We start from the raw sequence: 12018 nt of genomic DNA on the forward strand, positions 1-12018 counted from the left end.
GGGAAACTCCCAAAGGGATTAATAAAGTCGTCTGAATCTGAATCTGAATCTGAATCTGAATCTGAGATAATTTAAAGATAAACTCTTTTTATAATTGTTAAATATGCATGTCTGGGTGAATTTCCTAATCCAGATGTTCTACTTGTTAGGTGAAGCTGGTTTACCAGGTGTGCCGGGACCAGCTGGAGAGAAAGGCTCCAAAGGATCTAATGGTAAGTCGGTTGGGTATAAATGGTGTTTTTAATAATTTATTGAATCTCAGATTATCTTATTATGACAGCCTATTGAGTAGATCTTCACTAGGGACCTGGGAATTGCTCCAAATGTTGCACTATGCCTTTAATCTGATCTGTGGGAGCTCAATCCCAGTAATGAGTGTTATAACAACGGTTTTATCCATCTGTACCAAGGACATGGGAAAACAGATCACTTTAAACTGTGTATAGTCGTTTTTAATAGATGTTTTTATGAAGTTTATCACTGTAAAATTAAACTGATGATTTGATGGATTTTCTGACATGGATTTTGCCATGTCATCAGGACCTTCTGGACAAGATGGTGCAAAAGGGTCAAGAGGTAAATAACTTAATATACAAACAGTGAAAGAATGTGTGATGATAGAGCTAAAACATAAACATTATCTTCCGTGTATGTTTTATTCACATTATACATGGACTCACTATGTAGTTTTCACATTATACATGTAGAGGCAGCACGGTGGCTTAGTGGTAAGCACTGTTGCCTCACAGCAAAAAGGTTCCCCGTTCAACTCCCAGGCCCAGCGGGGGTCTTTCTGTGTGGAGTTTGCAAGTTTGCACGTCCAAAAACATGCAAATGAGGTTAATTGATGAATATAAATTGCCCGTAGGTGTGACTGTGAGTATGCCTGGTTGTCTGTTAATCTATGTGGCCCTGCAATGGACTGGCGACCTGTCCAGGTTAGGGCTGTTCGATTAATCGATTTTAAATCGTAATCGCGATTATGTAATTAGAACGACGTGAAACTCGTAAAATCCATTTTTTTTTTTTTTTTTTTTTTTTTACCTTGTCTGCACACATATTAATGATTGATACCATATTAATGATTGATGGAAATACCTCTCAATACCTGCGACAAGTGCCCCATCGGAGAGAGGCTCTTTAGTGTAGGAGGGGGCGTTGTAACATGCCACCGGGCATCCCTCAAGCCAGATGCGGTAGACCGGCTCGTGTTCCTTGCAAAAAACTTGCAAATGTGAATAGCAAATGTAATGACTGACATTACACACCTCTACCTCCTTCATGGGTTGCATTATTATTTAGCATGCAAAGACCCAGTTTAGTTTAACTAGAAAATGTCTTGTTTTATTTAATTGGAAATATAACTTACTGTATGTTTTCAAGTGCTGATTTGCTGATTTTTTTTTTTAGAGATAAAACTTTATATTTTATTATATTTTTTAAAACTTTTTTTCAACTTATTTTACAGAGTTTTGCACTTTATTCATTCATTTTTGGTTTAATAAGAGCAAAGTTTGCACTTAAAGCCCAATGGGGCAAATGTTCAATAAAAAAACAGCATATTTGAAATCATTTCTTTGCCTTTTGTCAATTCACAAAATAATCGTAATCGTAATCGAAAATCGGATTCTGAGAGAAAAAAATCGAGATTTTATTTTTGGGCAAAATCGAACAGCCCTAGTCCAGGTGAACCCCTGCCTCTCGCCTGTAATGAGCTGGGATAGACTCCAGCAGACCCCCGTGACCCTGCAAAGGACAAAGCGGCTATAGAAAATGGAAGGATGGAATTATACATGGACTCACTATTTAGTTTTCATGTTTGGGCCTCAGGTGATCAAGGAGCTCCTGGAATCAGAGGTCCTGTTGGACCTCATGGAGATGCTGGCGTTGCAGGTAAAGTCACTATTATGAAACTTTAATCTTTAGCTGCATTAACATCAAGTACAACAAGTAAATTATGATATCTTCCCATTTGTAGGAGCCCCTGGGCTTCAAGGACCACCAGGTAGTGCAACTGATGCAACACATGCTGAAGCATTGTCTCATTGATTTACCTATCTCTGTGTTTGATGTTGTCGTCCCTGATGATGTGCTTTCATCTTGCTGTTAGGGTTACCAGGAAATGCAGGCCAACCTGGAGTCAAAGGTAAAACTCCTGTCATCTATTGGGTTTTTATTTTGAATTACAGTGTTTTTGAGCTGCTGTCTGGGAAATTGAGTAACGACCATGTGTTTATGCATTTAAGGTGAACCCGGTCAACCAGGGAAGATCATTAATGCTGGTAAGGCCGGTTTCAGATGATGCGGTTTTCAGATTTGGCTACATGACTTGCTGTCTTTCAGTCATGTTACTGTTCACACTACGTGATCGATCACTGGTTGAACTTTAACGCACCATTAATAAGGCTACAATTTAAGATCTGATAATTATTTTCTTTTTCCAGCTGGCTTGTCATCTGTTGGAATCCCAGGAGCACCTGGGCCTGCTGGTCCTCCCGGCCCGGCGGGCTCTCCAGGATTATCAGGTCTGAGCTTTGACTCTTGAATTCGCCAGTAAAGTAGTTAGACATCTGCACAGTCAACAGAATAGAGCTGAATGATTACACCAATGTCAAAGTATTGATTTATTGATTGATCCCCTTCAGGTCCCATCGGCCCTGCTGGTCTGCCTGGCCCTGCTGGTTTGTTCATATACTTATTATTTTTCCTCCCAAAATATGTTTTTGTTGTATTTTTATATTCTCTGAGTTTCAAAAAATGTGGTGTTATTTGTCTTCACAGGTCCTAAAGGGGACAGGGGATATAAGGGAGATCAGGGAGAAGCTGCAATATCAGCAAGAATCAGTGAGACGACATCCCTCAGCAGAACAGAGATTGACCAATTAAGTGAGCATCTTAATCCTCAGCTAAAGAGCATGAGTTTATGTTTCTGTGATGTGATGTGACTCATTGTAACTACTGTCTCATATAGTACTTTTGTTATGAATTCTCCTCTTCTTATGCTACTCTTAATCTGTCTGCTACTGTTGTATTCATGTATTGTGGCCACAGTGATCTCTCTTTTTGACCAACCGTGAGCTGGTTTAATTCTTGTCTATGCACCAATTGTGTCGCCACGTAGCGAGCCGACACATCTTAATTGAGGGATAATAAGGCCACCCCCCCTCACTGAGCACAGGTTATTAATGAACAAATAAAATCCAGACCTGTTACCTGCTGACAGTGTGGCACTCCAGCTGCACGGAGGCAGACAGGAAGAGGCTGCAGAGGCCTCCCTGTCTGATATCTACAGCTCCCGCTGCCTCAGCAGGGCAAGGAACATCTTAACATCTTAAAGGACAACACTCACCCCGGTTTCCACTTCTTTGACCTGTTGCCCCCTGGCAGGCGCTTCAGGTCCATACGGACCCGAACAAACAGACTCAGGGACAGCTTCTTTCCCAAAGCTGTGAACTTTCTGAACCAATAAGCTCCTCATACTGTGCAATATTCTTCATCCATTATGTGCAATATTCTTTACTCATTTACAGGACTGTCTCAGAAAATTAGAATATTGTGATAAAGTTCTTTATTTTCTGTAATGCAATTAAAAAAACAAAAATGTCATACATTCTGGATTCATTACAAATCAACTGAAATATTGCAAGCCTTTTATTATTTTAATATTGCTGATTATGGTTTACAGTTTAAGATTAAGATTCCCAGAATATTCTAATTTTTTTAGATAGGATATTTGAGTTTTCTTAAGCTGTAAGCCATGATTAGCAATATTAAAATAATAATAGGCTTGCAATATTTCAGTTGATTTGTAATGAATCCAGAATGTATGACATTTTTGTTTTTGTAATTGCATTACAGAAAATCCCAATATTTTAATTTTCTGAGACAGTCCTGTATGTGCATTATTATTCTCTCATTCACTCATTTTCATAGTTATTTTCTTCTTATTATTATATTTTCTCATTGTACCATTATAATGATAATAAAGGCTTTCTATTCTATTCTATTCTATTCTATTCTGTTAGTTGACCAACCAACCCATTTATTTAAATGTATAAGAAAATCGTATTTTCATCTCCTGGGATGTGAACATAAGAGTCCAAGTGTTCAATAACCAACACAACTGTTGTTTCTGCGTTTAGGACAGCTCTCTGACACCAGACTGCAAGGCCCACCAGGCCCACCTGGGCCTCCTGGCCGTCCAGGTGAATAAGACATAGGGCCTGGCCTGTTGTAGCACAATTTACCACAAACATTGATTTTGACTAATTTGATACCTTATGAGAATGCACAATTGATTAGAAAATGATATGACTGTATTATTGTCTGTCTGATGTAAAAATGTTTATCAGGTGATTCAAGACAAGGACCCCCAGGACCACCTGGGCCTGCAGGCCAACCCGGTGAGTAGAACACATGAAGCTACGGACACTTTTATCACTCTTTGTGGGTTTTATTAAGTTAGGCTTATGTTTTGTGTTTTTGCTCTTTAGGTTATGGAAGACCTGGACCTAAAGGAGAAAAAGGAGACGCAAGCGTTTCATCCAGTTCTGGTCTGGTCCAAAATCTAATCTTAACAAAGAATGTGTCACCATGTGGCAAAATAGTCTTTATGCATTTAGATGTGATTAAAACATGGTCATCATCGCGTCTTAGAATTGTATGAATATAACTCCAGATGAACGTTGTCATTCTCTCATATCAATATGGAAGAATTTTGGCCCATTCTTCTAACATGCATTGTCATTAAGATTTACAAGCATTTGTTTATTTACATGTCTTTTAAGGTTCTGTCACAACAAATCTGCCCGGTTGTATATGTGCAATATATGAAGCAGGTGCAGGTTTTTTTTATGGACCCGGCTGCTATCTTTACATATTTATTTACAGTCACCTTATGCTGAAGGCAAATTTTGCTCATCTATTACTTACTGATAACTGCTGTTTTACCAGTTGTGGTTTTTACTGAACATTATTTATCATCATATCTTTAATTGTTGTTACTAGTTTTTATTATTGATGGCAGGTTGTAGACTGATGTATGCAGATATTAATGAATGCGGTACTAATGAGACCAAGACTAATTTACTTACAGGAAAGTAAAAATGCATTGCATCATATTGCATCGTATCTCATCGCATCGTAATGTATTGCATTGCATTGTATCGTATCGTACCGCATCGTAAGCATCGCATGGTATTGCATCCTATTCCATTGTATTACATTGTATCGCATCGTATCGCATCGTATCGCATCGTATCGCATCGTATCGCATCGTATCACATCGTATCACATCGTATCACATCGTATCGCATCGTATCACATCGTATCACATCGTATCACATAGTATCGCATCGTATCACATCGTATCACATCGTATCACATCGTATCGCGTCGTATCGTATCGCATCACTTTGTACCGTATCATATCGTATTGATTTTCACTGGACCATTCCAAGACCTTTTTCTAGTGATTCCGTTGTAGATTTCTGATGTGCTTTAGATCATTGTCCTGCTGCGTGACCCAGTTTTGATTGAGCTTAAGTTGTTTGATAGATCGCCTCACATTTGACTCTTGAATACTTTGGCATACAGCAGAGTTAATAGCTCAACTCAATGAAAGTCCAGTGACTGCAAAGCAAAGTCCAATTCATCACCCTTCCACCACCGTACCTTACACTTGCTTTGAGGCACTTTTCTTGGTATACTGTTTTTGGTTCGTGCAAGGACATTGTTTTTAAACTTTGCAGTTTGTTCAGGTGAAACTTTGCAAATTTAAGTTTAACACTAATTCTTTTAAAAACACATTTTTTTCAGTCTTTTGAACTTAAACAGTTAACTTGCTAACTGAGACTTGTTGAGTTTAGTTTTTTTTTTTCTAACATCCCTCTGAGTATTGCCCGGTCTGACCTATGTAGGCAACTCGCTGGGACTTCCACTTCTGGAAACCCTGGCAACAGTACTGAATGTTTTTCACTTTTGAATAATCTTTCAGATAGAACAATGGATTCCAGATTGGTTGGAAATACCCTTATAAATAGCCTTAGCCTTAATGTTCCCCATGAATGGGCAGAAACAATTGCTTTTCCAAGACCTTTGATGGTAACTCCTCCTTGGCATTTTGTTATCACACACTTGAAAGCTCCAGACCAAAGAATCCCACCGATACTTGTAGATGTTAAAATATGATTAGCACACCAGGCTGTTGCTTACCCGTTCACTGGAAGCCGTAAAGGTGCAATTACATTTTCACACACTGCTTCTGCATTTTGGCTCAGTTTTTAATAAATAAATAATAGTAGTACAATATGTCATGTTGCGTTGTTTTATCTGTGGTTATATTTACCAAATTTGTATGACCTGGTAAGGTCCAGACCATTTTTCTCAGTAATAACTTACAACTAACGTACAATGTGGCAACACAACTGAGATCAACGCTGGTTTCCCCACAGGAACATTTTATCCCGGACCACCAGGACCTGCTGGGGAGCCCGGACAAAGAGGATCCCCAGGTGATCAGAATGTCTAAGATCTTTCCCTCTACATCACTATATTGGTGTTTTTAACATTTTATCATATTATCATCATTTCTTTAGGTTCTCCTGGACCACGTGGATACCAAGGTATTTTACATTTGCTTATTTCCCCAACCACCTGTGTTTGTGACTCATACATAAAACTATAGATAGTTCTGAACAAATATCTACAGCGTCAGTAACTGTCACTTCTGTTTGATGTGACCCAGGCCCGCCAGGCACCCCAGGAGCAGCAGGAGTTTCTCTGGGAGGTCAGAGCTTCACTGCAGCCCAAGTCAAAGCATCACCTCACAATCACATTAGACAAAAAGCATTCACCAACAGCCACAAGTGCTGCTGAGGATGTGTGGGCTGCAGGTTTACAAATGCTGTATATATATTCAGGCCTACTCTGTTTGACTCGTTGCAGGAAGCATGATTCCTGGACCCCCAGGTCCAGCAGGACCTCCTGGACGTCCAGGACCACAGGGAGTCAAAGGTGGACGCATTGAAACCCACTCAACGTTTTGAATGATCTCAGCTCTTTATTGTTTGAATTTCACTGAAAGAACTGTAACTGATGATCATGTTCTTCTTCATTTCTAAGGGGAACCTGGATTTTCTGGGAGTTCAGGATCCGCAAGAGGTAGAGAAAACCATCACTTTTGCCATAAATACTTTCAAAACCTATGCACAAAGTCAGTTTGTGGGGCTTTTCTTCCTGTAAAAGCCTTAGTAGTTTGACATTGATTTTAAAAAGATCACCTGAACTCAGGATCTTAACAACCAAATCTTTCATCAGCCACCCAAGGCCTGCCAGGCCCCCCTGGTCCTCCTGGTCTTCCTGGCCAGCCGGGCTCCTTTGGCTCTTCTGGCGAGATGCAGCGGTACATGACAGACTATTTGAGTAAGAATCCTTCCAAAAAAAAAGGGTTAGAGTTTCTCAGGGGAACAACATAATTCATTATTAATGTTTTGGTTTTGTTTTTTTGTTTCATGCAGGTAGATTCAGGCAGAGTGGTGTTCAGGGTCCTCCAGGTCCACCTGGGCCTCCAGGACAACCTGGCACCTCCTCCGGCTCTATAGAAGACCTCTCCTCTCGTATCATCACACACCTCCGACGTGAGGATTTATATTATTGAATAAGGTTTTGTGCACATTTATGGAGCATGGAGGATGGTTGCTACCTTTAACTGTATGGTGTAATTTCAGGCTCAGATTCAGGCTTGAGACTTGGTGGTCAGGGTCCTCCAGGTCCACCTGGGCCTCCAGGACAACCTGGAACCTACTCAGGCTCTATCGAGGACATGTCTGCTCGTATCATCGCATACCTCCGACGTGAGGATTTATATGATTGAATAAGGTTTTTTGCACATTTATGGAGCATGGAGGATAGTTGCTACCTTTAATTACATTGTGTAATTCCAGGCTCAGATTCAGGCTTTGGCCTTGGCGTTCAGGGACCTGCAGGACCACCTGGTCCTCCCGGTCCTTCCTCTGGATCCTTCTCAGTCAGTACTCTTATCGCCATGCTTCAGAGTGAGTGTAGCATAATATACTTCACCTGAGCCATACACTCTCTGATGCATATTAATGTGTCTGTAAGCCCTTTGTCAGCATCATCATCTCCTCATTGGACTATGAAGACAAATACATTTTAACAGATGATCTAATTATATTAACTCTGTGTTTACCACAACGTATCTAGGAGAAGATGTGAGGAGATACGTGTCTGGGCCACCAGGGCCACAAGGACCACCTGGACAGCCAGGAACATCAGCAGGACTGTCAACCGTTTACAGAATTGAGGAGGTAGCTACTTACGTCTTCAACATCATGAATGGTAAGTAGAGGCCCGGACACCAACAGTGGAAGTTGTTCCTGGAAGTGGTGCCCCTCAAATTATTGTGTTTTTCAGAGAGAGGAATTGCTAAAGGCCCACCTGGTCCTCCCGGGCTTCCTGGGCCTGCTGGACCTTCAGCTGCAGGAGCTGCTGGCTTCAGTACTGCTGTCATCGATTATTCTGCTCTCATCAGGAGTAAGATCATCAGCTTCTTTTTGGACACAAACAAATGAACTGATACAAAAGGTCACTCACCATCTTCTTCATATTTTCACTCACCCAGATCCAGAGTTCCGCTCGTGGGTCAGTTCTGCTGTGCAGCAAGGTCCTCCGGGTCGTCCAGGTTCCCCGGGAGCAGCCGGGCCCACCGGCCCCCCCGGCCCCCCCGGCCCTCAGGGGCCGCCGGGGGTCTCCACGGCCACGGGGTCGGGAGGTGGGAGCCGAGGATACAGCATGGAGGATATCCAGCGCTACCTGCAGGGTGAGCTGAAGAGGAAATGAGGAAATGCTTCTTTATTTAGAACAAGTTATTTACTGCATAGTTTCTGTTTGTTCTGACTATAAACCAGAGAGGCCCCAATTTAAAAAAGTAATTAAAACATGAACTCCCTCCTTAAGGAAGTATTTCTCTGGAATATGATTAGTCATGCAAACATAATCTGAGCAGTTTGATAGCATATGACTTTAGAAATAGTTTTAAATCATCAACAGTAGGAAAAGGGCTTCTTTCTGAATTCAAGAGTGCAATAACCTGTTTTTCTGATGCAATAACCTTCTCCCTCTAAATACCTCACTGGTATTTTTGCACGTATATATATTATTGGTTTTTCGGGTTTAGTATTTCTTTTGTACATTGCACATTTTTTATATTGCTCTTTTTTTAATTATTTAGCTATTTATTGTTTATTTTTATTTTTCCTTTTTAGGATATACTTTTTTTATACCTTTTCATACTTTGTGTGTATTGTGTAAAATTGTTGAGAGTGTGTACGGTATGTTTGCTGCTGCACAAGTACATTTCTCCTCTGTGGGGTTAATAAAGTTTATTCTATTCTATTCTATTCTTTTCTATTCTATTCTATTCTAATATTTCAAGGTGTCTTGATATATATTTATATGTGCAGGTAAAATCTTGCAAATGCCATAAATTACATTTTAATTTCTCAACTAAAGTCTGGAATAACAACTAAAGTAAAAGTTTTAGAGATTTAAGGATGGTTTTGTTCTTTGTTTAGTTTAAATTCATTAAGCAAATGATTTAACTCTACCATTTGTAATGACTGCTTTTCTGCTTGCATGCACATCAGTAAGGTTTCAAGTCTCCTCATGTTGTCCACCAGGTTCTGGGTTCAGAGGACTTCCTGGTCCTCCTGGTCCTGCAGGTCCACAGGGACCCCCGGGTCAGTCAGGCGCTTACGCTGGAACAGTCACCTACAGTGGAAACTTGCCTCGGGAGAGAATCCACTCTGAAGTTCTGGAGTATCTGTCCAGTAAGCCTCAAACAGCCCAAACACAGACACATGACACATGAAAACATGAAATGAGCATCAGCTCAGAGACGATGGCAGCATCTCTAAGATCACGGGTAAACTGTCTCGTTCAGGTGACAATGTTCGACGCACCATCGTCGGCCCTCCGGGGCCTCCAGGTCCCAGGGGCCAGAGAGGAGAGCGGGGAGAGCCGGGTTATGTCCAGGGCTACGCGCGGAGCCAGAGCTACGCCCAGGGCCACTCTGACGACGGCTCCCAGCAGAGGATTGATGTCGGCTCCCAGCAGAGGATTGATGTCGGCAGGCTCACTGAGACACTGGATTACTCCAACGTCGCCGTGAAAGTTACAGACTACATCAAGAGTGAGTAGATTACAGACTCCACATAGAACTTGTTTTTGATATCAACAAACACATTTATCATTTTAACTGCGACTTATCTGCGTGTTCATCTAACATGTTTGAATCTGTCAGTTCGTTGTTTTGATCGAAGCTTTGAAAGGATCGGCAAAACATGTTCTGCCTCTGGCAATAAACCATTTTACTTGTGTCCCGCTAACTCTGCAGATCAAGGCCTCCTGCAAGAGTATCTGGTAGAAGGTCCTTGGAGGTCGAATGTGCGAGCTATTCAAGGCATTCCTGGTCCACCTGGCCCCCCTGGACCACCCGGTCAGACTCGCGTCATCGGCTCCTATGGCAACGTGACAGCGGACCTCATGGAGTTCTTCAGGAGTAAGCATACAGAGTTACATTTTGTCATAAGCTGCATCAGCAGAAAAGGAAAATAAAATGATGCAGGTAGAAAATGTTTCTTTATCTCAACTGAGCTTGTGCTTTTTCCCTCCTGTAGCCTACGGGACCATCCCTGGTCCTCCAGGATACCCAGGACCAAGGGGAGAGAGAGGCTACCCTGGACCCAAAGGAGACAAGGGTACACTCACGACAAACTGATGCAAGACTATATATTCTCAAGAATGTCTTAGTTAAGATACAAGCTGAGTTTTGAATGATTACAGGTGAGCCAGGACGCTCAGGATTACCTGGATTACCAGGAACATACAGCGTCCAGATTCCACACAACGTGCAGGAGAGGGAAGCAGGAACATACAGCGTCCAGATTCCACACAACGTGCAGGAGAGGGAAGCAGGTAATATCATATATGACAATGTAAAAAAATAAATAAATAAATGAATAGACTATTCACATAAATCATGTTTATGTCTGCTGCAGGAAGTGACGTGGTGGGTCATCGTCAGACGCATCGCCGTCACGCCAGCAGCGGCTGAAGGGCCGACGCACTACTTCATCACATTTCTTTCAGCTTTATGCATTTTTTTTTCCCTTCCAAGTGTTAACATGTATCAATGCAAGAGGTCAGACATGTTCTTTATTGATGTTTTTTATAGAAAAGTCAGCTTAAAAAAATAAATAAATGCACATTAGTTTCTTTTAAAAGGCTTAAATAGAGCTGCTGGTCCATGTTTTTCTAGCACAGGCTTCAAGCGTTGACATGTGGGTGTATATTGTTTACTTTGCTTACTTTTAAGCTTGCATATTTTTTTATTTTTTATTTAGAATAGTCGAGCATAATTAGCACTAGCAATTATTTTAATTGCATCTTCTTCAACTCAGTGCCTGGTGTACTTAAAAAAAAATTATATATATATTTGCTTTGAGGATTATATTGTATTGAAGACTATACTAGTGTTAACAGCATCCTGTACTCATTCACCCCCCCAAAAATTACAAAACAATTTACTCCTGCATTTAATGCATAAAGCAAACATTATGTAAACCTGGCTCAGTCTCAGTCAGAGTGAGGGTCATTTTGGATTTTTTGCTCAGTTTTCCTGAAGGTTTTGTTGGTAAAAGAATCATGTTTGTGTGACTGAGACAGCGAATCATATGATCGGTAAGACGTGACTGATTCAGTTGTGTATGTGTTTAAAAAAAACAAGAAAAAAAAGCAAAAAAAAGCAAAAGCAAAGCACTGAATTTGATATATTTTCTATATAATTTTAAGTGTTGAAAATATTAAATTATAAAATGTTCCCAGATTTTGTTTTACATGATTGAACATTTATTCAATATATTCAAAGGATACAGAATAAATCTATTTTTGGACTTGTGATGCTTGATATTTTTATGACCAATTTGAATAATTCACTCA

The 12018-nt window shown here is 40.7% G+C and overlaps 1 protein-coding gene across 7 annotated transcripts in view; it reads left to right on the forward strand.

Moving 5' to 3' along the window:
* The window catches only part of col17a1b (collagen, type XVII, alpha 1b), a 30338-nt gene extending 18439 nt beyond the window's left edge, over positions 1 to 11899 (forward strand). For 6 of the 7 annotated variants that reach the window (XM_061744667.1, XM_061744671.1, XM_061744673.1 and 3 more), the window contains 30 exons: positions 150 to 212; positions 541 to 576; positions 1831 to 1893; positions 1979 to 2005; positions 2111 to 2146; positions 2247 to 2282; positions 2445 to 2525; positions 2646 to 2681; positions 2782 to 2886; positions 4143 to 4205; positions 4353 to 4403; positions 4494 to 4553; positions 6453 to 6512; positions 6597 to 6623; positions 6746 to 6787; positions 6946 to 7014; positions 7123 to 7161; positions 7318 to 7422; positions 7518 to 7637; positions 7728 to 7853; positions 7944 to 8054; positions 8224 to 8358; positions 8434 to 8553; positions 8642 to 8839; positions 9699 to 9848; positions 9962 to 10210; positions 10415 to 10579; positions 10698 to 10778; positions 10864 to 10995; positions 11079 to 11899. In XM_061744667.1, coding sequence (XP_061600651.1) covers positions 150 to 212; positions 541 to 576; positions 1831 to 1893; positions 1979 to 2005; positions 2111 to 2146; positions 2247 to 2282; positions 2445 to 2525; positions 2646 to 2681; positions 2782 to 2886; positions 4143 to 4205; positions 4353 to 4403; positions 4494 to 4553; positions 6453 to 6512; positions 6597 to 6623; positions 6746 to 6787; positions 6946 to 7014; positions 7123 to 7161; positions 7318 to 7422; positions 7518 to 7637; positions 7728 to 7853; positions 7944 to 8054; positions 8224 to 8358; positions 8434 to 8553; positions 8642 to 8839; positions 9699 to 9848; positions 9962 to 10210; positions 10415 to 10579; positions 10698 to 10778; positions 10864 to 10995; positions 11079 to 11134 — 2642 coding nt within the window. In that variant the 3' untranslated portion in view covers positions 11135 to 11899. Of the gene's footprint in view, positions 1 to 149; positions 213 to 540; positions 577 to 1830; positions 1894 to 1978; positions 2006 to 2110; positions 2147 to 2246; positions 2283 to 2444; positions 2526 to 2645; positions 2682 to 2781; positions 2887 to 4142; positions 4206 to 4352; positions 4404 to 4493; positions 4554 to 6452; positions 6513 to 6596; positions 6624 to 6745; positions 6788 to 6945; positions 7015 to 7122; positions 7162 to 7317; positions 7423 to 7517; positions 7638 to 7727; positions 7854 to 7943; positions 8055 to 8223; positions 8359 to 8433; positions 8554 to 8641; positions 8840 to 9698; positions 9849 to 9961; positions 10211 to 10414; positions 10580 to 10697; positions 10779 to 10863; positions 10996 to 11074 lie in introns of all 7 variants that reach the window. The other variant, XM_061744672.1, reaches the window with a different exon arrangement.
* Positions 11900 to 12018: the final 119 nt, after the last annotated feature.

This window comes from Cololabis saira, chromosome 17 (assembly GCF_033807715.1).
Source record: "Cololabis saira isolate AMF1-May2022 chromosome 17, fColSai1.1, whole genome shotgun sequence".
Classification (NCBI taxonomy): Eukaryota; Metazoa; Chordata; class Actinopteri; order Beloniformes; family Belonidae; genus Cololabis; species Cololabis saira.